Here is a 27578-nt window from a genome sequence, read left to right on the forward strand (position 1 = left end):
ACCATTCAAAGAAAAGCATCAACCACTCCCCCACGCAAAAAAAACACAAATTGTGCAAACGGCAAAAAGCAAGCACAAAACATAAGAGTATAAAAACAGAAATTCGCAAGGCTCCAGGCATATTCAGTTCAGTCCAAAGTACACTGAACTTTAAATGTTCAGAAAAGCTGGTTGCATCGCCATTTGTTACGGAGGGCCACTGTGCAGGATGGAAAAAGCTGCAGTAAGTTGTAAACTCTGTCGGCTCCATCTTCCCCTCTGCTATCCGGTTTCCGAATGGCAGCAGCAACGACATGAAATCCCTTTCCCCTTTGTTATTTATTTTTGTGATCTGTGGCAAAGCAGATTTCACACTCTACAAGTCAGTGTCTGTAAGCGTGGAAGTGCTCCTCCGCCGAAGAGGATGTCGCAAGCGGAACGAGAACGCCGGTCGCGCTGCGAGGTTTGTCCGCGCCGAGAGCCCGTACGGCAGTGCGGACGTGTGACTGCGGCGGGGCCCAGCGGTGCCGAGGGCGCGTTCCCGGGGGGTCCGAACCGGAGAACCGCACCGACCGGCCGACCGACCGACCGAAAATGGCTGCAGACTGGGCTGAGATCCGCCGGCTGGCGGCCGACTTCCAGCGAGCGCAGTTCGCCAGCACCGCGCAGAGGTAGTCAGAGTGGAGGGGGAGGGGGACGGGGAGGGAGGAGAGACAGGGGTAGGTAGGGGGAGGGGAGGGAAGTGGGGTGGTGGTGGGCAGCGGTACACAGAGCCAGTCATCTATAAAAAGGCTCCTGCCTGCTGTACAGAGCCCCGCCCCCCGAGTTTACCACCACCCCAGTACACACTCCCTCTTCACGCTCCCCAAATCCTCCGGATTCTGCCACCCTATCCCAGGGTATACACTCCCTCACCAACCCGCTCAGGTATGCATCCCCTTGCTACCTCAGTCACTTCCTATAACGACTGCACTCAGTGCCTTTCGGCCTGAAACTCTTTTAGCAGCCATGCTAAAGGCCTTGTTCTGCAGGGATGGGTGATGGTTTAGTTCAACTCTGTCAATCCCGTTTTCCTACTCAGTACTAATTGGCCTTTCACTGATCACTTTACCCATCGTTACGCTTTAACGCTGTATAGTTTTACGAGCTGTCTGGTGCAAACAAAAATCAATGAAAATCAACTACATTGACATCAACTTTACCATTTTAAAGAAAACACGTGCGAAGCAAGTGAATAATTTTGGAAATGTTGCTTGGAGACTGTAGTTGCTTCCATATGTTTCAGGATTGCAAAGTTCTTGTGCACTTTGAAGTTGCTCATTTTCATGTAGTACCTTCGAAGTGCAATTTCTGATTTCGCTCTGTGGAACCACAGTACCGCCAAGAGGTTGGCTTTATTTGTCATAAGTACATCAAAACATGCAGTGGAACACTTTGTGCCCAGAGTCACATTATCCTGTTCCAGTTGGCCCCTCCACCCCCATCTATCACACCAATCACCGCACAGTAAACTCTAACCCACTTTTTATCATGCTGTTCACGTTGAACATGCCAGTATTTACGCACTTTTAATTCCATATTTGTACTTTCACTTCTATCTTTATTTTTAAATAATTCTTTTTCCTTTATTGAACTTTTTTTTTGTTGTATGTCATGCCACCACACCACGGCAAATCCCTAATACAGGTATTTGTATATGGCAAATAAAGTTGATCCTTGAAAAAGATAAACACAAGAAAATCTGCAGTGTTGGAAATCCAAAGCAACACACACAATGCTTGAGGAACTCAGCAGCTCAGGCGGAGGAGTGAATAAATAGTCAACATTTCGGGCTGAGACCCTTCTTCAGGACTGGAAACAAATGGGGGGGGGGGGGAGAAGGAGGATAGCTAGGTGATAGTGAAGCCAGGTGGGTAGGAAAGGTAAAGGGCTGCAGAGGAAGAGAGGCAAGTGGACCATAGGAGAAAGGGAAGGAGGAGGTGATAGGCAGGTGAGAAGAGGCCAGAGTGGGGAATAGAAGAAGAGTGGAGGGGAAGGGAAATAAATTACTAGAAGGAAAAATGGATATTCATACCATCAGGCTGGAGGCTACCTTAAAAAAGACATACAGTTTGAGTATTTGAAATGCTCGGGGGTGGAAGTGTGTCGGATTTCAGATTTTTTGTGATTTTGGAATATATAATGAGATAGCTTGAGATTATCAGAATTCCCGACACTAAATTTGTGTGCTACCGCTAAGCAGTCTTTATCTTACACTTGTTCACACATCTGTACTGATACAGTTGTTCATGTTGGATTTTCATCAGCAATGATCTTGGCAAACTCATCAGTGAATTTCTTTGCTGCTTTGTGATCAGCAGACGCTTTATCTCCACAGATCTTTAAGAATTTAGTGCTGTGCCTTTTGTTAAATTTCTGCAACCAGCCTGCTGAATATTCACAATTGCCTTCAATTTTGAGTTCATTGTGATAGATCTTTGCTTGTTTCACGATCGGCACACTGTGAAGCAACTTGGGTTCAGTCTGACGAATCCACTCTTTCAGTGCATTATGAAGATCTTCATTTTTCGCTTTATGGAGTGTTTTTCTATTTTTGATTGACTGCTGTTCATTACATATGTGAAGTCACTTTTCAGAACTGTCTGGTGCGCAGAGCCTTGTGCGTCACCTGGGAACCTTCCCAGCACCTTGTAGGATTTTCCGTTTGTGATGTCACGTCAACACTGAAAAGAATTTCCTATTTGAAAATTTTTGGATTTTGTAATTTTGGATAAGGGGTACTCAACCTGTATTTTAAAAATGAACAACATAATATTGTGCAAAAGTCTTAGGCACATATATAGCTAGGGTGCCTAAGACTTGTACAGTACTGTAGTAATTTTATGCATTGCACTGTACTGCTGTTGGGGAAAAAAATGAGTGATGATAAACCTGATTCTGATCTGGGTCTGTATTATGGACTGAGAGTGGGAAGGGGGCAGGAAGAGGGGAATCATGGTTAGGAAAAGGGGAAGGGAGAGGGGAGGGAGGGGAAAGCACCAAAGGGACATTCTGTAATGATGAATAAACCAATTGTTTGGAATCAAGTGACCTTGCCTGGTGTCTCAGGGCTAGGTGTGTCATCCCTGCCCCGGCACTCTTCTGCCACGACCCTCCCACAGCGCTGCTCTCTCGCCATTCTAAACATCCTTTGCTCCTGCAAGATTTACAAACTTGCTCTCTGCTCCACGTTGACTGATGCAGTACTGTGCAAGCATTCCAGCTATATATGTATATATAATGTACAAAAAACTTTTACACGGTACTGTAGACCTAAACTTTTATTTACAATCTCATTCCTGTAGGTTATCGGAACGAAACTGTGTTGAAATTGTTGCTAAGCTGATAGCAGACAAACAGTTGGATGTGATACACACGTTGGATGGTAAGGAGTATATCACTCCAGCTCAAGTTGCTAAAGAGATGCAGGATGAGCTGTACATTCATGGAGGTGAGTTTGCAAATCCTATGTTACTGAGTAACTGGAACTCTCTTCAATCAGGATATAGCAATGAAGTAGGATATTTGGCCCAATGAGCTTCCATCTTCACTTTCAAAGAACAAGCTGGTTCGTTCCATCCCTGTAATTTTTTTTCTTAAAACATATATCAGTTTAAACTTTTTCAATGAACGTATTTGATGGCCAGAATAGCCTAATTCTGCTCTTGGGTCTAAGTGGTCTTTACTGGATCTCTGCTAAATTTTAAGAGTCTGAATAAAGGCATTGTGAATTTAATGTGAAAACTGTAACTGATGTTGATAGTCCAGAATTACTGAGTCATGATCAACATGGGTACATTTCACTATAGAACTTATTCATTACCTGTCTTAAGCCTTTTATGATTTATTGAAATTAAATAGCTAGATAAATGTATGTAATAATTTAACTGGTTATGAATTAGGTGTATAGTGTATTAAATACATTCTAACGAAACACCATTGTCAAAATCCATCTAAAGAAAATCACTTTGTAAAAGGTTCTCACATTTCATATCTATAGTTGGTGAGAGGAAAACCAGGATGAAAGATCAATTTTGCCTATTGTAAAAATGTGCGTCACTTACCATTCACAAAATAGTTCTGTGAATGGCTCTCAGTGTGCGTCTATCTATCTTTCGCTGTTGATTTCCGCTGTATTTTCTGTGGCCAAAGATTAGGATTGAAACAATAAATTTAAAAGTTAAACACAAGATTCTGCAGATGGGAAATCCAAGGCCGTGTACACAAAATGCTAGTGGAACTTAGCAGGTCAGGGAGCATCTTCTTCAGAACTGAGGAATTTGAATCTTATTCAAAGTTCATTTTATTATGTTATGAACCCCGTAACTGGGTATCTTACCAGCAAAGATAGGAGTATCCGTTGGAGTCTGATGATACTATTTTTAACAGTATTTATTAGTAAAAATACACAAAAATAATATCAATGTAAATATACAAATAATATACGTCATCAATACTAAACCTAAAAATGCAGGTATAATAATAATCGATAAGAAATAAGCTTTTTCGTTGTCTAGGGGATAATGAATTGTCCGACGGAAATATAAAGTTCAGTTCAGTTCATGCAGGCTGCGGTAGTTGTTGGTCGCTATGTTGCAATTGTTGGAGAGAGAGAGAGAGAGTAACAGCTATTGACTTGCTGACTTTCCTTTACGATCTTGATCCGTCGATGCGTTGTCGTGGCCATTCACGTATGACCCCTCCGTCCTTTAGCTGGACCGTTCTTCCGTGGCGGACTCGTCACCCAGGCAAGGGTGGACACACACACAAGCCCCCACTGGTCTCGTAGCGTCTCTCCTGGTGTGTCTGAGGGGTGTTTCCCCAGACCCTACTGTTATCCCCACTCACAGGGTCTCAGGTGTCAATCAGGTTGGGATGATGCAACCCATCAACCAGACCACTCTGGTTGCCCCCTGAGGGGTTTCAATGAATAGAACAGTACTCAATACACAATTCTTCTCCAAGAGACAATAGCAGTAATCAGTGTTTCCGTTCCGCTTTTGTTAGGAGGAGAGATACCACTTTTGTGTATCTCTGCGTTGTCTCTCTCTCATTTCCTTGGTATCAGACCCAAAATAGTAGTGATTTTGCGATTCTCAAAAGGGGGGGGGGGCGACTTTGCACCCTTCTGCCCATCAGAGTTGCTCCTCATTCGTAACAATTATCAAAGTACATATATGTCGCCCAATACTACCCTGAGATTCATTTTCTTGCAGGAATTCACAGTAGAACAAAATAGTAAAATCAATAAAAACTTAAATACAAATATTAACAAATAAGTAATGAATATTAAGTAAATAAATGAATGAACTGATAACATTAGTTACAGAGTCCTTGAATGTAAGTCCAGAGGTTGTGTTCATTGATCAGTGTTGTGCTCAGTGAAGTTATTTCCTGTGGCTCAGATGCCTAATGGTTGAAGAGTAATAACTTCCTGCACCTGGTAGAATGGGACCTCTTTCTCCTGGACCTCCTTCCTGATGGTAGCAGTGAGAAGAGAGCATGGCCTAGATGAAGGGGGTCCTTGATGGATGCAGCTTTCTTGTAGCAGTGCTTCTTGTACTAAATATACTCAATGGTTGGAGGGGTCTAGTATGGTGTGGGATATTTTTCTGTTGCACTTTGTGTAGGAACAGTATTGGATATATCTATTTATCAATGGTATGTATTATTGTCTTTTCTAAAAAAATTACTTAAAGACCTGTGTTTACCTGTCCATTGCAGGTAAAGCCCTCCCCACTATTGAGCACATTTACCTGACATGTTGTTCCAAGAAAGCAGCATCTAACATCAGGGACACTCACCACCCAGGTCATTCTCTCTTCTCACTGCTGCCATCAGGAAGAAGGTACAGAAGCCTCAGTACTCACACCACCAGGTTCAGGAGCAGTCATTACCCCTCAACCATCAGGTTCTTGAACCAACTCACTCAACTTCAATTGCCCCATCATTGAAATGTTCCCACTACCAATGTGCTTACTTTCAAGGACTCTTCGTCTCATGTTCTCGATGTATATTGCTTGTTTATTTATTATTATTGTTTCTTCTTTTTGTATTTGCTGTTTGTCTTTTCCAATGCCCCAGCTGGACAGTCTTTCATAGATTCTGTTATAGTTACTATTTGATGGACTTATGAATGCCCACAAGAAAATGAATTTCAGTGTTGCATATGGTGACATATATGTACCATAATAAGATTTGCTTTAAACACTTTTTAACAAGCTTGAATTTGAGGTTTCTATCTGATATTTTCAGCTGAATTCAGATTCTAATGCTGTAGGTTCCTCAGTCCTGCTTTGCAATCTTTTCCATAGATTTTTGGCAAATTATAGATACATTTTTAAAAATAGAAAAAAGGTACAATTTTGAAAGATATATTTTGGGTGAATATTTTATTAGAGGGAACAGAAATGGCTATTCAACTTCTACATAAAATTTAAATTGCCCTGTTCAATATTTAAAGTGGTCTGTGATTACATATGCAAACCACTAACATGTATTTATTTCAAGTCAGTAAAGACTGGTGCAATCACTAAGGACTGGAAGTGTTGTCTCGGTATGCAGGAAGGGTGACTGCATTGGCCCTGGTAATGATAGACCAGTAAGCTTAATGTGTATCGTAGGTAAGCTAATGGAAATATTAATAAAGAATGAGATGGATCAGCTGATAAGAACAGGTATGTTAGCAGAAAGTCAACATGGGTTCAGAAAGGGGAAATCATGTTTTACTAATAGCTTGAGTTCTATGAAGTGGCTGCTACAATTTATGATAACAATAGAGTGGTTGATATAATTTACGGACTTTCAGAAGGCTTTTGACAAGGTAGCTCACAAGAAGTTAATTATCACATTACAGGAAGCAGGGATTCAGGGTAAGGAGCGCCAGTGGGTGTGAATTAGCGCAAAAACAGAAAAGTTATGATGAGAGGATCATTTTCACACAGAAGCTGTTCAAAGTGGGGTTCCACAGGGATCAGTTTTGTGGCTGCTGCTGTTTTTAATTTACATTAAAGATTTGGGTAAGCACATAACAAATAAACTAGTAAAGTTTGCCAGTGACACAAAATTAGGGGGCCGGGCTGATAACATTCAGGCAGCAGAATCAACAGTTAGATCTAAACAAAATCCAGATGTGGGCAGATAAATGACAGATGAAATTTAATATAAGCAAATGTAAAATACTACATACAGGAAGTAGAAATATTTGATATAAGTATGCAGTGGGGGTCTTGAGTAGAAAGTGCACTGTATGAGAAGGATTTGGGCGTCCCAGTAGACTCACCACTATCAACATCTAGACAACACACAGAGGTAATTTGGAAGGCTAGTAGAATTTTGGGCTACATAATGCGCCCAGTGGAGCTCGAGTCTAGAGATGCTCTTGTTAAGCTTTACAATGCACTTGTGAGGCCACACCTTGAGTACTGTGTACCATTTTGTGTGAGGGATGTGAAAGCACTGGAGAGTCCAGAGAAGGGCAACGAGACTCATTCCAAGTCTGCAGGGTATGAGCTATTGTTACATACCCCGTTACTGGGTTAACAGACCAGCAGGAATGGAAGGATACGTTGGAGTCTGGTGGTACCAAAAACTAAAGGTGTTTATTAGTAAACTAAGCAATACAATATCAAAATTGCAAATATACATATAAAACAAGTTAGCAATAATAAACATAGAAGTGTAGGAATAATAATCGACAATAATAAACAAGCTCTATCAATGTCTAGGAGTAAATGAATTGTCATAAGAGAATATAAAGTTCAGTTCAGTTCTTGTGTGTTGAGGTAGTTGCGGTTGTTGTACTGTAATTTGTTGGGCGAGAGAGAGAGAGAGCGAGCGAGATGTAACAGCTGCAGCAGGCAAACCTTCCGTTGTCTTCTTATTCCTTTGTACCGTTGTGGTCATTTGGTTATGACCCCTCCGTCTTCGGCTAGACCGTTCCTCTGTGGTGGACTCGTCACTCTGGCATGAGTGGGCACACACACAAGGCCCTGCCGTCACACTGTGAGCTTTATTGACCGATCTGATTCGGTCCTCGAAGCCCCCACCTTCCTGTGGGTGCACAACACTCGGTCAGTGTCCACTGGTGTGTCTGAGGGGTGTCTCCCCACACCTGTCTTTTATCCCCACTGACGGGGTATCAGCCATCCATCAACTCAAAATGACCATGTCCGTCAAACTAGGTCACTCCTGCTGTCTCCTTAGGAATGTTAACGAGCAAAGTAATATCCTTGCAGCGAAAGGTAAACAATCCAGGAAGAAGACATAATACATAAATCAACTGTCTTTCTCTCTCTTATCTGTAGCAGATGCCTTTACCTCTGTTCTGCATCTCTCTCTCTCATTAGCAGCATAGCAACAGCAATAGTTCATAGTTCTCAAAGGGGGGGGGAATGTTTAACTCTGCACCCCATTTCCATCAGGTCTGTTCATCACTAATAACATTCCAAACTCCCATGTTCCAAGGTGCAGTAGCCTCATGATAACTGCTACGCTACTGGGGTATTCCTACAAAAATGCATAACTTCACTGTTTCTGAATGAAATTTCACTGTCTTATTCTGAAACTTGTTCCTTTTTGCCTCACTGAGTTGTACATCCTCAAATTTCATATCATTAAAATCTAATGTAAACAGCAAAGACCCTAATGTAATTCATTGACCTGCCACACTTTACCTCCATTCTGAGGGGGGGAGAGGAATATCTGACCATGTTCTTCATCCCTTTTAGCATGATCAAATGGTGGGAGTATTCGATGGACCGAATGGCCTTATTCTGCTCCTGTCTCCAATGGTCTTATTCACCCAGTGCTTGGTGGCAGCAGGACAGAAATCCAGACGTGCCAGCCACCCAACAGTGTTTTGATTCAGATTCGGATTGAATAGGGAGATATCAGACTAAAGTGAAGAAGCGTTTCTTTACATGGCAAGTTGTGGACATATGGAACGAACTACCTAGTTGTGTAGCTGAAAGTAGTACCTTAGAGACTTGCAAATCTAAACTTGATGGTTACTTCAACACACTATGTGAATAGGAAATTGGCCAGCTTTGTTGGGCTGAATGGCCTGTTCTTGTCAAAAACTTTCTAATGTTCTATTTCCCTTACTTTTCAGGCAGGATAAATATTGTGGATCTTCAACATGTGAGTAAATTTTTTGTTTAAGATCTTTATTTTAATTTTGCACATTGAATGTTCAGTTTGAGTTTAATCTGAGGTTGAGATGTCTGCGATCTTTTAACAATGACCAAATTAAAGCAGTAAATGTATTGTTGGTGCCTATTTGTATAGACAAACCTGGCTCTGATGTCAAACCCTTGAAAGAGGCTAATTTGGACAGAACCATAAAGTTAAAAAGAAATCTCTCCCACAACAGAATACTTTAAATGCTTTAAGTTTGATTTAGGCCACTAACAACGCTTAATTAATTTGGCTACAGACCAAGTGCTGCTAAACGGGATAAGTCAGGTAGACTCTGGATGGTTGGCATAGAGATGGTGGACCAAAGAGTCTATTTTTGTTCTGTATTCTGGGCTCAAGACAACTTGAATGAGAAAACTAGCTTTAGTCTCTTTTGTAATGATTTGTAAATTGTCCATGTTGTAATTAGGGCAATGAGGTGATCGGTTCCCTATTTGAGAACCCGCCTTGTATCACATGTAAATGAGAGGAGAGAAGCAGTCGAACCCATGTTGAACGATAATAAACCTGATTCTGATTCTGAAAATGTTTTGTACACAAAGAAAATGAAACAGCTTGGGGATAATGGCAATGATGTAGAAGATCAACAGTAACTTTCCTGTAATACCATGGGTTCTTAACTTGGTAAGCAGCCTCGTGTGTAGTACCTTCTCAAAGGCCTTTTGGAAGTTCAAATATACAACATCCACTGCATCCCTTTTATCTATCCTACTAGCTATCTTCTCAAGGAGTTTCAACAGGTTTGTCAGGCAAGATTTTCCCTGAAGGAAACCATGCTGACTTTGAAACCATCTTGTCCTGTGTCACCAAGTACTCCGTAGCTTCATCCTTAGCAATTGACTCCAGTATCTTCCCAACTACTGAGGTCAGGCTAATGGTCTATAATTTCCTTTCTGCTGCCTTCCCCCTTTCTTAAAGAATGGTGTGGCTTTTGCAAATTTCCAGTCCTCTGGCACCATGCCAGTGTCCAATGATTTTTGAAAGGTTATTACTAGTACCTCCACAATCTCTATCACTACCTCTTTCAGAACCCTAGGGTGCAGTTCATCTGGTCCGGGTGACCCTTAGGTCTTAGCGCTTTTTAAGCACCTTCTCCCTTGTAATAGTAACTGCTCATTTTTCTTCCCTCACACTCTTCAACTTCTGGCACATTGCTAGTCTCTTTCATAGTGAAGACTGATCCAATCTACTCATTTAATTCATCTGCCATGGCCTTGGCCCCATTTATTATTTCGCCCTGATTTTCTAGTGGTCCTATATCCACTCTCATCTCTTTTATTTTTTAAATACTTGATAAAGCTTTCACTATCCATTTTGATATTATTTGCTAGCTTGCTTTCATATTTAATCTTTTCCCTCCTAATGATACTTTTAGGTGGTCTTTGTAGGGTTTTAAAAGCTTCCCAGTTCTCTGTCTTCCAATTCATTTTTGCTTTTTTGTATGCCCTCTCTTTTGCTTTTACATTAGCTGATGAAATGGTTGGGCCAAATGGCCTAATTTGGCTGCTGTAGCTTCTGGTCTTGTGGTCTTACTAGTAGATGATAAGACCATAAGACCTAGGAGCAGAATTAGGCCATTCAGCCCATTGAATCTGCTCCATCATGGCTAATTTATCATCCCCCTTAATCCCATTCTCCTGCCTTCTCCCCTTAACCTTTGACGTTCTTATTAATCAAGAATCTAGAAACCTCCACTTTTAATATACCCAATGAAATTTACCTCCACAGCTGTCTGTGGCAATGAATTCCACCGATTCACCAATTCTGGCTAAACATGGGATATATGATTCATATGTCTTGTTTGGATTCACATCTTATTTGTTATTTGATGTTGAGATATATATTCTTTGAGCTCTTGTGATGCACTTTGGCATGATTGGATGTCTATCCAAGGCCCAAACTGTACCGCATTGTGCTTCATTTAATTCATTTGGAGTTGTTCAGGGTTTTCAGCAGTTCAGCTAGCATTTTTATTATCCACTGGCATGACCATAACCAGTTAGCTTTTCTTAACAATTTATCTCTCAAAATTCAAAATCGGCTCTTTCTGGTGTATTTCCTCATCTGTTTTCCTATAGGATCACCAGACTCAAAAAGCCGTTAATTTTTTCAACCAGTACAGTCGATCAACACCTGGCCCACAAACTCACCCACCACTACTATGTGGCATTATTCAGGGTGCCAGACAATTACTTTTCCCCAAGTAGTAAAGCTGATCCACCTTTCCACAGCCCCACCTGCATTCATTTCCTGTCAGTCACCCTGTGTGCAGACACTCCTGTGCCTAGAGTCACTTTATGGACATACAATTAATCTATGTATATAAGCTATCTTATGTATTTATATTTATTATGTTTGTTATTGTTGTATTCTTTATCACGTATTTATATGTTGCATCAGATCCAGAGTAATAATTATTTCATTCTCCTTTACACTTGTCTACTGGAAATGACATTAAACAATCTTGAATATGTTATTTTGATAATTTGCATAGTCAAACTATGTTAATATTTTGTTTTTGAATATTTCTTTAGATTCTCAATGTGGATCTAACACACATTGAAAGCAAAGCAAGTGACATTGTTAGATCAAACCGAGATATTCAGCTTGTGTTAGGCCAGCTGATCGATGAGTGAGTATTGCCAATTTCTTTATCCTAATTGACCTGTAACAATGGAAAGATTTTAACATTAATTGGATTTCAAAGGCACATTAGTTTATGTTTCATTCATCTCTGGTTAGACACAGGGGCGTGAGCAATAAAGCATTTATCTCACATCGTTAGAGATTCAGGTACAGTCCTGACCTTGAGCTGGAGTTCAGCTGTTCTTGTGACCATTTGGGTTTAAAGATTAGCTTTATTTGTCATGTGCACATCGCAACATAACAGTGAATGTGTCATTTCTGTCAACTCAAATCAGTGTGGATCGTACTGGGCAGCCCATAAATATCACCGTGCTCCATAATTCACTGACATTAACCTGTACGTCTTTGTGAGATGGGAGGAAATTGGAGCACATGCAGGAAAGCTAGGCAGCCACAGAGAGAACATACAAACTCCTTACAGTGGCCAGTAATTGAACCCCAGTTGTACAGCTGGTCCTGTAATAGCTGTACTCTTTACCACTGTACTACCATGTCACTGTGCAGAGTTTTCTCAAGGTGTTACAGCAGGGGTGTCAAACTCATTTTAGGTCACGGGCCGGATTGAGCAAAATGCAGCTTCATGCGGGCCGGATCAGTCGGACGCGTGCGAACGCAGCTTTCGTTGCCTCCGTTTTTTCAGCCTGCTCTCATGTGTCTCAGTCTCTGCTATAACTACAAAGTGTTTCACTTTACAAATTCCGTTTCTTATGAAGAAGACTGCCGAATAAACACTAAAAACCCTGAAAACCTGGTACCTGAATAAACTCAGCATTAGCCATATCATACGCCATAGGCGCTTCGATTACTGGGGCCAGCTTTAATAGTAATTAGATATTATCTCGCGGGCCAAAGATAATTCCACCGCGGGCCGGATTTGGCCCGCGGGCCTTGAGTTTGACATATATGTGTTACAGTTTTCTTCCACATCCCAAGACATGGGTTGGGAGTTAAATTGGCCACTGTATATTGCCACTTGTACATAGGTGATTGGTGATCAGTGCACTCATTGGACAAAGGAGCTATTTCTGTGCAGTCTCTCTCGATAACTTCTCAAACCACCTCTCCAGCCATTTCGCAAGACTGCACGTGGGGCTTTACCCCTCATCAACCCCTTTGTAATTTTAATTTGTCCCCAAGCCCACGGTCCCCCCCATCCCCATTATCGGTATAGACTAGCCTCCTGACTGTGCATTTTTCTACTCTAATCAAATGTTGTTACCAGCATTAACTTGTTCTTTACCCCCAGCATGTCTCCTGCTTTGTGAATCCTCCCTGTAGGTAACTCTTTTCCTCAATAATGGCCAAGTATCTGGCCTTTTCTCTGATTCCTATTTGCCTTTTCTGATTTACACTTTGAATTCTTACTATGTTAGATTATTGCAAACGTACATGTAACGTTCTGGTTCTGTGCGATTTTTTTTCCTCTCTCGCTGTCACTTTGTGTGTAAGTTATCTCTTTCCTGTCCTGCTGTCAAGTACCTGACACGATTCCCTTGATTCCTTTTGTAGCTGTTGCACTGGAGCAGCACAGGTTAAAGATTTAATTGTGTAATTATTGTCTCCCTAACCACCACCCCTCCAGCACTTGGGTACTGAAGAATGACAATAAACAATCTTGAAAGTGATTTTTGTGTTCGGAATTCCCTTTCTTGCTTTACATTGGAAAAGCTTTGTCCCAGAAATGTCCAACAAGTGGTCAGCTTTGTTCAATGCTTTAACAGGACAGGGGCTGCCATAGTATTGTGGTAAAATATAAAAAAATCTGGCACAATTAAATGGTAGCCCTGTCCTTTTGGACCATTGAGTCAATAGACAATAGGTGCAGGAGTAGGCCATTTGGCCCTTCTAGCCAACACCACCATTCACTGTGATCATGGCTGATCATACACAATCAGTACCCCGTTCCTGCCCTCTCCCCATATCCCTTGACCCCGCTATCTATAAGAGCTCTATCTAACTCTCTCTTGAATGCATCCAGAGACTTGGCCTCCACTGCCTTCTGGGGCAGAGCATTTCACATATCCACCACTCTCTGGGTGAAAAAGTTTTTCCGCATCTCTGTTCTAAATGGCCTACCCCTTATTCTTAAACTGTGGCCTCTAGTTCTGGACTCACCCATCAGCGGGAACATGCTTCCTGCCTCCAGCGTGTCCAATCCCTTAATAATCTTATATGTTTCAATCAGATCCTCTCTCATCCTTCTAAATTCCAGTGTATACAAGCCCAGTCGCTCCAATCTTTCAACATATGACAGTCCCGCCATTCTGGGAATTAACCTTATGAACCTACGCTGCACTCCCTCAATAGCAAGAATGTCCTTCCTCAAATTTGGAGACCAAAACTGCACACAATACTCCAGGTGGGGTCTCACCAGGGCCCTATACAGCTGCAGAAGGACCTCTTTACTCCTATACTCAATTCCTCTTGTTATAAAGGCCAGCATGCCATTAGCTTTCTTCACTGGCTGCTGTACCTGCATGCTTGCTTTCATTGATTGATGTACAAGAACACTTAGATCTCATTGTACTTCCCCTTTTCCTAACTTGACTCCACTTAGATAGTAATCTGCCTTCCTGCTGTTGCCACCAAAGTGGATAACCTCACATTTATCCACATTAAACTGCATCTGCCATACATTTGCCCACTCACCCAACCTGTCCAAGTCACCCTGCGTTCTCATAACATCCTCCTGACATTTCACACTGCCACCCAGCTTTGTGTCATCAGCAAATTTGCTAATGTTACTTTTAATCCCTTCATCTAAATCATTAATGTATATTGTAAACAGCTGCGGTCCCAGCACCGAACCTTGCATTACCCCACTGGTCACAGCCTGCCATTCCGAAAGGGACCCGTTAATCGCTACTCTTTGTTTCCTGTCAGCCAGCCAATTTTCAATCCATGTCAGTACTCTGCCCCTAATACCATGTGCCCTAATTTTGCCCACTAATCTCTTATGTGGGACTTTATCAAAAGCTTCCTGGAAGTCCAGGTATACTACATCCACTGGCTCTCCCTGGTCCATTTTCATAGTTAAATCCTCAAAAAACTCCAGAGGAATAGTCAAGTATGTTTTTCCCTTCATAAATCCATGCTGACTCGGACTGATCCTTCTACTGCTATCCAAATGTGTCGTAATTTCCTCTTTTATAATTGACTCCAGCATCTTTCCCACCACTGACGTCAGGCTAACCGGTCTATAATTCCCTGTTTTCTCTCTCCCTCCTTTCTTGAAAAGTGGGACAACATTAGCCACCCTCCAATCAGCAGGAACTGTTCCTGAATCTATAGAACATTGGAAAATGATTACCAATGCGTCCATGATTTCTAGAGCCACCTCTTTAAATACCCTGGGATGCAGACCATCAGGTCCCAGGGACTTATCAGCCTTCAGACTCAACAGTCTATCCAACACCGTTTCTTGCCTAATATAAATTTCCTTCAGTTCATCCTTTACCCTAGTTCCTTTGGCCACTATTACATCTGGGAGATTGTTTGTGTCTTCCCTAGTGAAGACAGATCCAAAGTACCTGTTCAACTCATCTGCCATTTCCTTGTTCCCCATAATAAATTCACCCGTTCCTGTCTTCAATGGCCCAATTTTGGTCTTAACTATTTTTTTGCTATTCACATACCTAAAGAAGCTTTTACTATCCTCCTTTATATTCTTGGATAGTTTACCTTTGTACCTTTTTTTTTCTTGGTGTATTGCCTTTTTTGTTATCTTCTGTTGCTCTTTAAAAGTTTCCAGGTCCTCCAGTTTCCCACTCATCTTTGCTATGTTATACTTCTCTTTTATTTTTATACTGCCCTTTTCTTCCCTCATCAGCCATGGCTGCCCCTTACTCCCCTTAGGATCTTTCTTCCTCTTTGGAATGAACCGATCCTGCACCTTCTGCATTATTCCCAGAAATACCTGCCATTTTTGTTCCACTGTCTTCCCTGCTAGGGTATTGTTCCATTGAACTTTGGCCAGCTGCTCCCTCATAGTTCCATAGTTCCCTTTGTTCAACTGTAATACTGACACATCTGATTTTCCTTTCTCCTTCTCAAATTGTAGGTTAAAACATATCATATTATGGTCACTACCTCCTAATGATTCCTTTACCTCAAGGTCCATGATCAAATCCGGTTCATTGCACAACACTAAATCCAGAATTGTCTTCTCCCTGGTAGGCTCCAGTACAAGCTGTTCTAAGAATCCATCTCGGAGGCACTCCACAAACTCCCTTTCTTGGGGTCCAGTACCATTCTGATTCTCCCAGTCTACCTGCATGTTGAAATCCCCCATGACAACTGTATCATTACCTTTGCGACATGCCAATTTTAACTCTTCATTCAACTTACACCCTACATCCAGACTGCTGTTTGGGGGCCTGTAGATAACTCCCATTAGGGTCTTTCTACCCTTAGAATTTCTCAGTGAAGATTCTATCCATACTGTCTCTACATCCCCTGATTCTATGTCCTCCCTCGCAAGGGACTGAATATCATTCCTCACCAACAGAGCCACCCCACCCCCTCTGCCAGTCAGTCTGTCCTTTCGATAAGATGTATATCCTTGAATATTCATTTCCCAGGCCCTGTCCGCTTGAAGCCATGTCTCTGTTATTCCCACAACATCGTACTTGCCAATTTCCAACTGAGCCTCACGCTCATCTGCTTTATTCCTTATACTTCATGCATTCATATATAATACTTTTAATTTGGTACTCCCCTCTCCTTTCATATCAATTCCTGTTTCACTTGGCCATACTGTATGATCTCTTCATGAGCTTTCTACTCCATTGATTCTGTTGTCCTTTTTAACTTTTCTTATTTTCACTTTCCCTTTAACTCCATCCTTATATTTCCAGTTCATCCCCTCCCCCCCACTACTTAGTTTAAACACATCTGTGTTGCATTGGCAAACCTGTCTGCCAGAATGCTGGTCCCCCGGCTATTAAGGTGCAACCCGTCCCTTTTGTACAAGTTGACCACTTGTCCTTGAGCATTTTTAGGACAACAAGGTTTACCCAATGCAAAGCAAGAAGGGAATTCCTGGTCATTCAATCTCTGTCCGGATGCCCAGGTCTTCATCTTGATCCCTGGACCTTCTGAACGTGAATATTCCCCAACCACTCCATTCCACTCCTGGTCACCAACCGTGAGGTCTCTCCTAACCCCTCTTCCTAAACCCATCCTTTGAACAGACCACTGGCCAATTTCTTCTGTTTGGAAACTCAGCAGTTTCTGTTCAGTTTCACTAAAAACAGCCATCAGTGCTGGTCTGATACAACAAGTTTTGCTGCAAGGCCCATCTCTTGTATCTGGGTCTGCCTGAACATTCTTGGCCAAAATCTACCCCAGTGGTTCATCCTCTTTCACATGAGTATGCAATTTAGTTCATCTCCCTTCTTTGACTTGGGATCAAGATTATTCCAGCCACAGGTGAAATACTTGGTAAATAATGTGGATTTTGAAGAGTAAGCAGAAGATTTCCGAGTTTAGGAGTGACTTAATGCAAAGTATGCAAATGCTAGGGAGGAGGCAGTGAAAGGGAGGTATATATAAGGCAAGAACCAAATAAAGCAGAGTTCATCGAATGAGGGGATTTGGTTTCAAGGCAAGATATTGATGGATTGAAATAGAAGGGCAAAAGTTTTAAATTAGTGATTCAAGGAGTTAATGTTGTTATATACTCCTAGGGTTCATTTCTTCGGTGGATTGTCACTTTAAAGTGCCGGGAGAATGAGACTGACTTTTGGACACTGTTTGAGCTGCTCCAGAGAGAGAGAGAGAGAGAGGTGGGGGGGGGGGGGGGTGGTGGAATTATTTGATGGACAATCGACATTATGGTTTCTCTGCAGCTTGTTTACTTTTTACAAGAACAGTTACAGACACACACAGTTAGAGTCAAGATAGATTCGGTCAATGGAAGACACCGTGAGTGGGGTCGCTGGGTTAAACTTTCAGTAGCCCAAATGGGGTGAGTTGAGATCGATCCAGAGTATTGATAAATGACTCTCACAAGTTGCTGCAACTGGAAGAGTTTTGCAGAGAGGAGAGGAAGGTTTGAAACAGAAGAAACCTTGTGACAAAGAGATCACTGTTTGGACTCTCTCTCCAAGTAGCCCGTGAGGGTGAGTTTGTTTCCATTTGTCTACGAAAGTGTGTTTGTCACGGTCATCCGCAGGAGTGGGTTCTGTGGTGAGGGGAAAACCTTTGTGAATACCACGTGTGTGTTTACCCTTTGTCTGGGTGTGGTAATTCACTGAAGAAAGGCACCCCTGTGACAAGTCACTGTTGGAGTTATTTTGTATGTCGTGGAACTGGATAAGTGGCTATCATGTTGTGTGTGATTGGGGTAACCTTGTGGAATCTAACGGTGTGTCGACCCTTGCCTGGGTGGTGGCTCCCTTGAAGATGGTCCCCTTTGTGATGAGCTACTGTTGGTGGTAATCCACACGTGGATTCTGTTTGAGTATCCTGTGGCCACCACTTTGAGATGTCCCGTAGCTGAATTCGGGTGTGATACCACTTGTGTTGAAAGGATATTCATTGAAGATCACTGTTGGTGATACTTCGGAGATAAAACCTGCTATTTGTTATTTTGTATTGCTGTCGTGGAATCTGTGGAATATCGACGTAATTGCCTTCTCACAACATTCGCCTTTGGATTACAAACATCTCGCATTAATTAACCTGTGCATTTGAACTGAACTTTTCTTACCACACCATCGTAAGACTGTATCACTTACCACCTACGCTTGAAGAAGTTTGGGGATTTATATATTTACACCTATATATGCATAACACCATTAACTCTTGATTTACCTGGTTTAAGTTACTATATGATGTAGTTACTAATAAAACAGTGTTTTGTTAACAGCAAAACCAGACTCCAGGTGTGATCTATTGCTGCTGATACTTTTACAGGGTTGCGTTATACGTGACAATGTCAATTATGGAGATTATAGAGATCATGCGATGATAAAATGGTACATAATATAGAATTAGATGAGAGCTTTAGAATTTTGTGTTAAATAAAGTTAAGGGTGACTGTTCAGAATGACAAGTAGTCCATTATAATGCAGTGTTTTATGTCAAATGAGTCACAATAGAGTTAGAGGTAGGCCGTGTTCATAATAGAAAGGATTTAAGATTAGAAGCACACCCTGGACATAGAGCTATTAAACAATTTAAGCTTAAAGTCATTGAGTATGAGGATTAAGCTTATGTCATAGCCCCACTGTTTGTCGTAAGCACGAAAACACAATCCTCAATGCTTGCTTCAATTGAAGGGGAAATTCAGCAAGATGCAAAACTGGCTTTTGTTTCCATAACAACTGTTCCCATCCAGACATTAAGTAAAATAGGATGTTATGTCAAGTTGTATAAGATGAGGCCTAATTTGGAGTTTTGTGTGCAGTTTTGGTCACCTGCCTACAGGAAAGATGTAAACAAAATTGAAAGAGTGCGGAGCAAATTTACAAGGATGTTGCTGGGTCCGGAAGACCTGAGTTATAAGGAAAGATTGAATAGATTATGACTTTATTCCTTGGAATATAGAAGACTGAGAGCAAATTTGATAGAGATACACAAAATTATGAGGCGTATTGATAGAGTAAATGCAAGCAGAGTTTTTCCACTGAGCTTGGGTGGGACTACAACCAGAGGTCATGGGTTAAGGGTGAAAGGTGAAAAGTTTGAGGGGAAACTTCTTCATTTAGGGGGTTGTGAGAGTGCGGAATGAGCTGCCAGCGCAAGTGATACATGTGAGCTCGATTTCATCATCTAGTAGAAATTTGGATAGGTACCTGGATGGTAAGGGTATGTATGGGGGGCTTTGATCCCAGTGCAGGTCGGTGGGAGTAGACAGTTTAAATGGTTCAGTGTGGACTAGATAGGCCGAAGGGCCTGTTTCTGTGCTGTATGACTCAAATTACGAATCTGAAAACAGGTAAGCAGTGACAGTATTTGAAATAACGTTACATTTATTTGCTCGACATAGTTTGAATCACAAGTTGCCAACACTTGCATTAACTTCAAATGGTTAACTTAATTTTATAAAATCTTCAGAGATTAGCTTTTTTTGTCACATGTATATTGAAATATACCGTGAAGTACATCGTTTGTGTCAAATCAGCTATAACTGTTTGGGGGCAACCCACAAGTGTCTTCACATTTCTGGTGCCAACTTAGCATGCCCACTACTTACTAACACTAACCGTATGAGTGTGGGAGGAAACCGGAATACTGGGAGAAATCCTGTGCAGTCACAGGGAGAGTATACAGTCTCCTTGCAGATGGCTACAGGAATTGAACCCGTCGGTGATCACTGCTGCCGTAAAGTGATCGCACTAACTGTTGCATTAATATACCACCCCAAGACAAAGTATTATTGCTTTTTAAACTAGAGCCTACCTGGATCGGATGGCAGAAGAGGTAAACGATCGTCTGCAGGAAGCTGGTCTTGTAACCATAGCAGAACTCTGCAAGTTGTATGATCTTCCAATTGACTTTCTCACAGAGGTGAGTGGTTAATTTTCCATGATGGGTAAAGTATCATAACCACTGATATACTGCAGTCAGGTTGGAAAAGGTTTACCCATAATACTCTGTGTAATTGGTTGAAATGCCACCAGGTTTTCTAACTGATAAAACTGACTAAACCTGGAACCGTCAATTACACATGGAATACAAAATTTGAATAAATGTAAAATTTAGCATAAGTATATATCGCAGAGCTTTGTGATAGTGGCACTTCGAATCTGTCTGGCTTGCTTTTGTGCCTTGCAGCTTGACCCAAAACCTGGACCATCAAAAGGTGTGGACTGTTTTCAGCATTTCATGTTTTTCTTTCTATTCTCCAACTGAACAATTTCTTCAAGTTATAAATGGAAAATGTTATCTGCGATAAGATATCTGAATTTTTTTTTAACACAGTTGAGTCATAGGGCACTACAGCATAGAAGCAGGTCTTGCCGAAGGGTCTCAGCCTGAAATAATGACTGTTTATTCCTCTCCATAGATGTTCCCTGACCTGCTGAGTTCCTCCAGCATTTTGTCTGTGTGATACTCTGCATTTCTAGCTACTGCAGAATCTCTTGTGTTTAAAAACAGATTGATTTTGTGTAGTATGGGAGCTTCCGTTCTAAAGTACTCACTGGTCCCCATAACTTTGAATATAGACATTCTTTTACTGCTATTGTTAAACCTATAAGATAATTTTACAATCTTCAGGTGCTACCAGTTTTGGCTGTAGATGGCGCATCATGAGTTTAAGACTAGCTGGATAGTGTGGCTTTAAAAAAAAAACTACAGATGCCAATACAATTAGGAAAGGCAGTTGATGTATGCGCAGACTTGTGAAGTGCATAACACAGCACATGCTATGTGAGTGAGGGCAGTAATGTAAACGTGTCAGAAATAGACAGAGTAAGCAGATTAGAACCGGTTGAATTGAAACCTGCAGTGACTGTTTGGAGTTCAATATCCACTTACTGATCTCATCTATAAGCTTCCCGATATAGCAACTGCAAAGTATATACATATCAGATATCATGTTGAAACATTTGAGGCATTTATAAACCCCAAAGCCTATGAAAGAGTCACATCTAACTTTCTGTTGGATCTCAGTTTATTTTCTGATCTTCCAGGAGTCAAGAATGACAGGCAGTCTTAATTCCAAGATTTCAGTTCATTTTGGAGTACAAGCAAACATGTAGGTACTAAATAAAGAGCTGAAAAACGATGCCAAGAGGGGAATTAATGCTAAGACAAATAAGAGAAGCCAGGAAGGCCTCTGAAAAAATCTTTGGCTTTTATTGATGACATTCTTTAGATAGGAATAAACTAGCAGATGGGCTTCATAATTAAAACAATTGTATCATGTGACTAATGTGCTAATACTTAGCCATTGAAAAATGAGAAAGGTGATAAGGTTTAGCTGCTATACTGCTTTCTGCTAATGAGTGTGAAAAATACATGAGTTTGTTTAAAAAGTACAAATCTCTTAAAAATATTGTTAAAATAGAACAGTGGTCTTCAACATTCCCTCACCTTGCAGTGAATTCCCACATGGTGACCAGTGTGCTCAAGGGGATCTCGAACTCACTTTGCTTGAATCCTAAGGCAGATTCAGTAAAATAATTAAATCCTGAACTCTGTCACTTACCAACCAATATGTTTACACATTTTTGACAAGAGCTTTTGTTTCTATGTTCCTGCACCTTTATATGTTTCTCTGTTTTAAATTTTTAAAGGAATTGTCACGTCGCCTCGGCAGAATTATAAATGGACAGATGGACACCTATGATCGAGGTGTCATTTTCACAGATGCGTTCATTGCCCAACACAAGGCCCGGATTCGTGGACTTTTCAGTGCGGTGACTAGGTATCGATTAAAATGTCACTCTGATCCATCAAATTAGTTTTACAAAATCAAATTGTGGAGTCCTGATGAAGGTTCTCGACCCACGCTGTTTACTATCTCTTTGATCCATAGATGCTGCTTGACCCGCTGACTTAGATCATAAGATGTAGGAGCAGAATTAGTCCGTTCAGCCCATTGAATCTGCTTTGCCATTCCATCATGACTGATTCCATATCCCACTCAACCCCATACACCTGCATTCTTGACATATCCTTTGATGCCCTGACTGATCAAGAAACGGTCAACTTCTGCCTTAATTATACCCATGGACTTGGCCTCCACCACAGTCTGTGGTAGAGTATTCCACCGATTCACTACTCTCTGGCTAAAAAAAATGCCTCCTTGCCTCTGTTCGAAAGGGTTACCCCTCAAATATGATGTGCTTTCTAGTTCTGGATACCCCCAACCATAGGAAACGTCCTCTCCATATCCACCCTATCTAGTCCTTTCAACATTCGTTTCAGTGAGATCCCGTGGCATTCTTCTAAATTCCAGTGAGTACAGGACCAAAGCTGTCAAATGCTCATCATATGTTAATCCCTTCATTCCCAGAATCGTCCTTGTGAACCTCCTCTGGACTCTCTCCAATGACAACACATCCTTTCTGAGATATGGGGCCCAAAACTGTTGACATTGCTCCAAGTATAGCCTGCCTAGTGTTTTGTAATGTCTCAGCATCATCTCCTTGTTTTTATATTCTATTTCCCTTGAATTGAACGCCAACATTGCATTTGCCTTCTTTACCACAGACTCAACCTGTAAATTAACTGTCTGGGAGTTTTGCATGAGGATTCCTAAGTTCCTCTGCACATCTGATGTTTGAACCTTCTCCCTATTAAGATAATAGTCTGCACTCTTGTCCCTTTTACCAGAATGCATTATCATACATTTCCCAACACCGTATTCCATCTGCCAGTTTTTTGCCCATTCTTCCAATTTGTCAAAGTCCTGCTGCAATTGCATTGTTTCGTCAACAATACCTACCCCTCCACCTATCTTTGCATCCTCCACAAATTTTGCCACAGAGCCATCAATTCCATTATCTAAATCATTGACAAACAATGTGAAAAGCAGCGGTCCCAATACTGACCCCTGAGCAACACCATTAGTCACTGGCAGCCTTTATTGCCACTCACTGCCTTCTGCCTGTCAGCCATTCTGCTATCCATGCCAGTATCTTTCCTGTAACACCATAGGAGTTTATCTTGTTAAGCGGCCTCATGGGTGGCACCTTTTCAAATGCCTTCTGAAAGTCCAGGTAAATGACATCTATTGCCTCTCCGTTGTCCTCCCGCATGTTACTTCCTTGAAGAACTCTTAACAGATTTGTCAGGCAGGATTTCCCTTTACAGAAACCATGCTAACTTTCACTTATTTTATCATTAGTCTCCAAGTACCCCAAAACATCATCCTCAATAATAGACTCCAACACTTTCCCAACCACTGAGGTTTGGCTAGCTGGCCTATAATTTCCTTTCTTTTGCCTTCCTCCTTTCTTAAAGCGTGGATTCTTCTAATCGATTTATTTTTTTATGGAAAAGAATGAATTAGTCCTGTTAACATCTTGAATAAGATGCTATGTATACTGTAATTAACTGACATAACTAAGCTACTTGTATTTAATTTGCAGAAGTTATAGATTAGTTTACTCGTATTTTTTTTACAGGTGTGATCTGCCCATAACCTAAACACCAGGAAGTTCAGCTCTATCATTGTAGATAAAATCCATACTTTCCAGTTGATAGCTATTCATTTTCAATCTGACTGTCCAATAATATGAATGTAGATTACATTAAATGCACCTCTCCCAGCCTGTCCCTTTTCTTAGTTCCCCTGCCTCCATTGCTGAGGATGAGACTTTCCATTCCAAAACATCAGAGATGTTCTCCTCCTTCATACAATGGGGCTTCCCTTCCTGTACCATTGATGCTGTCCTCACCTGCATCTCCACCGTTTCCCAGACATCCGCCTTCACCCCATCTTCCTGCTGCCTCGGGAATAGAGTTCCTCTTATCCTTACCTACCACCACCGTGAGCCTCAGCATCCAGCATGTTATACTTAGTAACTTCAGTTGTCTTTAGTGGGAACCCACCACTAAACACATTGTGTCGCCCCACACTCCCGGCTTTCCACAGCTCTCCCACCTCCCCTTCCCCAACTTCTTACTTCATCCTCCTTCTCCATCTACCTACCAGCTCATACTCCATCCTTTCTTTCTTACGGCTCCTGCCCCTTTCATTTCCAGTCCTGATGAAGGGTCTTGACCTGAAATAGTGTTTATTCATCACTGATGCTGCCTGACCTGCTGAGTTCCACCAGCATTTTGTATGTGTTGCTCTGAAATTCCAGCATCTGCAGCTTCTCTTGTGTGTGTGTGTGTGTAGATTACGTTATGCTGATTTTCTTCGTGCACTATCCAATAAGCTGCAAATACATCCAAATACTACGTTTGGATCTACAACAGGTGGTCAAAACATCCCTGTCCATTACTGGCACCAGCCTACCCACCATCAAGGACATACATACAGAAAGCTGTTGGAAAAGGGCCTGTCAACATCATGAAGGATTCCACACACCCTGGTCATGTTTGTCCTACTCCCATCTTGGAGGAGGCTATGCAGCATCTACGCCAGAGCCACCAGACTAAAAACTGTTGCAGTTGCAAGACACAAACTAGAGAAAATCTGCAGATGCTGGAAATCTGAGCAATATACACAAAATGTTGGAGGAGACTTTGAAAGGTGGGGACCTTTCATATCTACTCCTCAGCTTTTTTTCTTCAGTTTTGCCAAAGGGTTTCAGCCTGAAATGTCGACTGCTTTTTACCATAGATGCTGCCTGGCCTGCTGAATTCCTCCAGCATTTTGTGTGTGTTACAGTTGCAAGAAATAGTTTGTGAATGCTTTATAATTACCTGGTTTTCTGCGTTAATTGCTCATAAAATGTGGTGTGGTCTTCATCTAAGTCACAATAATAGACAAACGCAATCTGTCTAAACTAATAACACATTTCTTATCAATACTGAGTACACCATTTAAACATCACAGTCTATGTTCAAAAATGTATGTGAACCTCTGGAGTAATGCCTTCTACAAAAGCTATATGGAGTTAGGAATTCCAATCAATGAGATGATATTGGAGGTGTGGGTTGTGGAGGTGCCCTGCCCGATTTAAAAAAAAGAGACACAGTCAGGTTACTGACAGAACCTGCTCTTCTCAGGAATAATCTTTTTATGCACAGCAAGCCTCAATCAAAACAAATTTCAGAGGACTTCAGAAGAATTGTAGAGATGCAGGAAGGAGTAAAAGGATATACAGTCGGCCCTCCTTATCCGCGAATTCCACATGCGCGAATTCAACCAACTACAATTGGAGAAAACCTGGAACTGCTCTTTCATCACTTGTTCGAACATTATTCGCTTTGCATCTCGTTCATGCGCTACTTTGTTCCTGTGAAAAAATGGCTCCTAAAAAGCAATTAGGTGGTCAAAGCAATTCCTCAAAGGCTAAGGAGGGAGCGTAAAGTGCTATCTCTCGTCGTGAAAGTAGAAATATTAGATCTTTAGAAAAGTGGCATGTCGCATTCCGAAGTGGGCCATAAGGTTGGTAAGAACAAATCGAGCATTCGCACAATAAAGCAGAAAGAAGCTGAAATTTGTGGAAGTGCTGCCCCTACAATGGCAAAAGTGGTCTCTCTGGTTCGTGATAAAGTGCTTGCGAAGACTGAGAAAGCATTAAGTGTGTGGCTGAGGACATGTCACAGAAGCATATCCCCGTCGATGCCAAATTATAAGTGAAAAAGATCTTAGTCTCTATGAGCACTACTGTGATGGGGTTGATGAGAGCAAGAGAAAAGAGTTTAAGGCTAGTAAGGGATGGCTGGCTGGCTATGTAAAGCGCTATAGCCTCAAGAACATAAAGTTCACGGGAGAGTCGGCATCGGCTGATACTGAGGCTGCAGCAGCGTTCTCAGAGGAGCTCAAGAATCTCATAGAAGAGAAAGGCTACCTTCCAGAGCAAGTCTTCAACTGTGATGAAACGGGCTTGTTCTGGAAGAAGATGCCCAATCGTACCTACATCCATAAGGGTGCCCAGCAGGCCCTGGGGTTCAAGGCCTGGAAAGATTGCCTTACTCTGGTGCTGTGTGGCAATGCAGCCAGTCGCATGATCAAGCCAGGACTCGTCTACCGAGCAAACAACCCCTGGCCCTTAAGAACAAAACGCAGCCAGTCGCGTGATCAAGCCAGGACTCGTCTACAGAGCAAACAACCCCTGGGCCCTTAAGAACAAAACCAAAATTTGCCTACCTGTGTTCTGGCAACACGACAAGAAAGCTTAAGCGACGGCGATCTTGTTCTTGGAATGGTTCCACCAGTGCCTTGTTCCTGAAGTGAAGAAGTACCTCGAAGAGAAGGGGCTGCCATTCAAGGTCCTCCTTATAATTGACAATGCTCCCAGCCATCCCCAATCTCTGCTTCACCGACGATAATGTGGAAGTGATGTTCCTGGCTCCTAACACTACGTCACTGCTGCAGCCACTTGGTCAAAGCATCATCAAGTGTATTAAGGTGACTTGCACCCACCTGACCTTCGGGAGGATTCGTGCTGCCCTTGATACTAACCCTGACTGCAGCATCAAGGGTTTATGGAAGAAATTCACAATTGCAGAGGCTGTAGATGCCGTAAAGCCCGAGACAGTCAATGCATGTTGGAACCCAGTATGGAGTGAGACAGTCAGTGATTTCAGGGGCTTCCCCACTATCGATGCAGAAGTCAGGGATATCCTGAATGTTGCAAGGGAAGTTGGCGGGGAAGGCTTCTCTGACATGATCGAGGACGATGTTGAGGAGCACACAGAAACCCTTACCAACTCGAAGATCTGCTGAAAGCCTCTACAGAAGATGATGATGAAGATTTAGAGGCGGCAGAGCCATCAATATGGACAGTTGAAAATTTTGCAGCAGTTTTTCCAACAGGCGCCAGTGTTAAAGGACATGATCCTGGACTATGATCCTTCGATGGAACAAAGCTTCCATGTCACCCAAGGGATAACAACATGCCTGCAACCACTGCAAGATTTGTTTGATGATGCACAGAAAAAAAAGAGACAGCTTCCTATAACAATGTTTCTAACTAAAGCATCTGCAATTCTGAAGTCTCGACATTCAACGCTTGAAGATCCTCAGCCCTCAACCTCCACAGTTCCTGACTTTAGTATTACTGAGCCTCCTCTAAAGTGTCCTCATTCCATAAATAAGGCAGCGTAACAACTACTATACAGGTATTACAGGTTTTACT

At 41.9% G+C, this 27578-nt stretch overlaps 1 protein-coding gene across 1 annotated transcript in view; it reads left to right on the forward strand.

The window, feature by feature from the left end:
* Positions 1–324: 324 nt before the first annotated feature.
* Positions 325–27578, forward strand: part of ufl1 (UFM1-specific ligase 1) — a 104324-nt gene continuing 77070 nt past the window's right edge. Inside the window, exons 1-6 of the mRNA XM_073057501.1 lie at positions 325–650; positions 3324–3469; positions 9131–9159; positions 11751–11848; positions 20262–20376; positions 22110–22240. Of these exons, the coding sequence (XP_072913602.1) occupies positions 574–650; positions 3324–3469; positions 9131–9159; positions 11751–11848; positions 20262–20376; positions 22110–22240 (596 nt within the window). The 5' untranslated portion in view covers positions 325–573. The remainder of the gene's footprint in view (positions 651–3323; positions 3470–9130; positions 9160–11750; positions 11849–20261; positions 20377–22109; positions 22241–27578) is intronic.

The sequence above is a fragment of the Hemitrygon akajei genome, chromosome 9 (assembly GCF_048418815.1).
Source record: "Hemitrygon akajei chromosome 9, sHemAka1.3, whole genome shotgun sequence".
In the NCBI taxonomy this organism is placed as follows: domain Eukaryota; kingdom Metazoa; phylum Chordata; class Chondrichthyes; order Myliobatiformes; family Dasyatidae; genus Hemitrygon; species Hemitrygon akajei.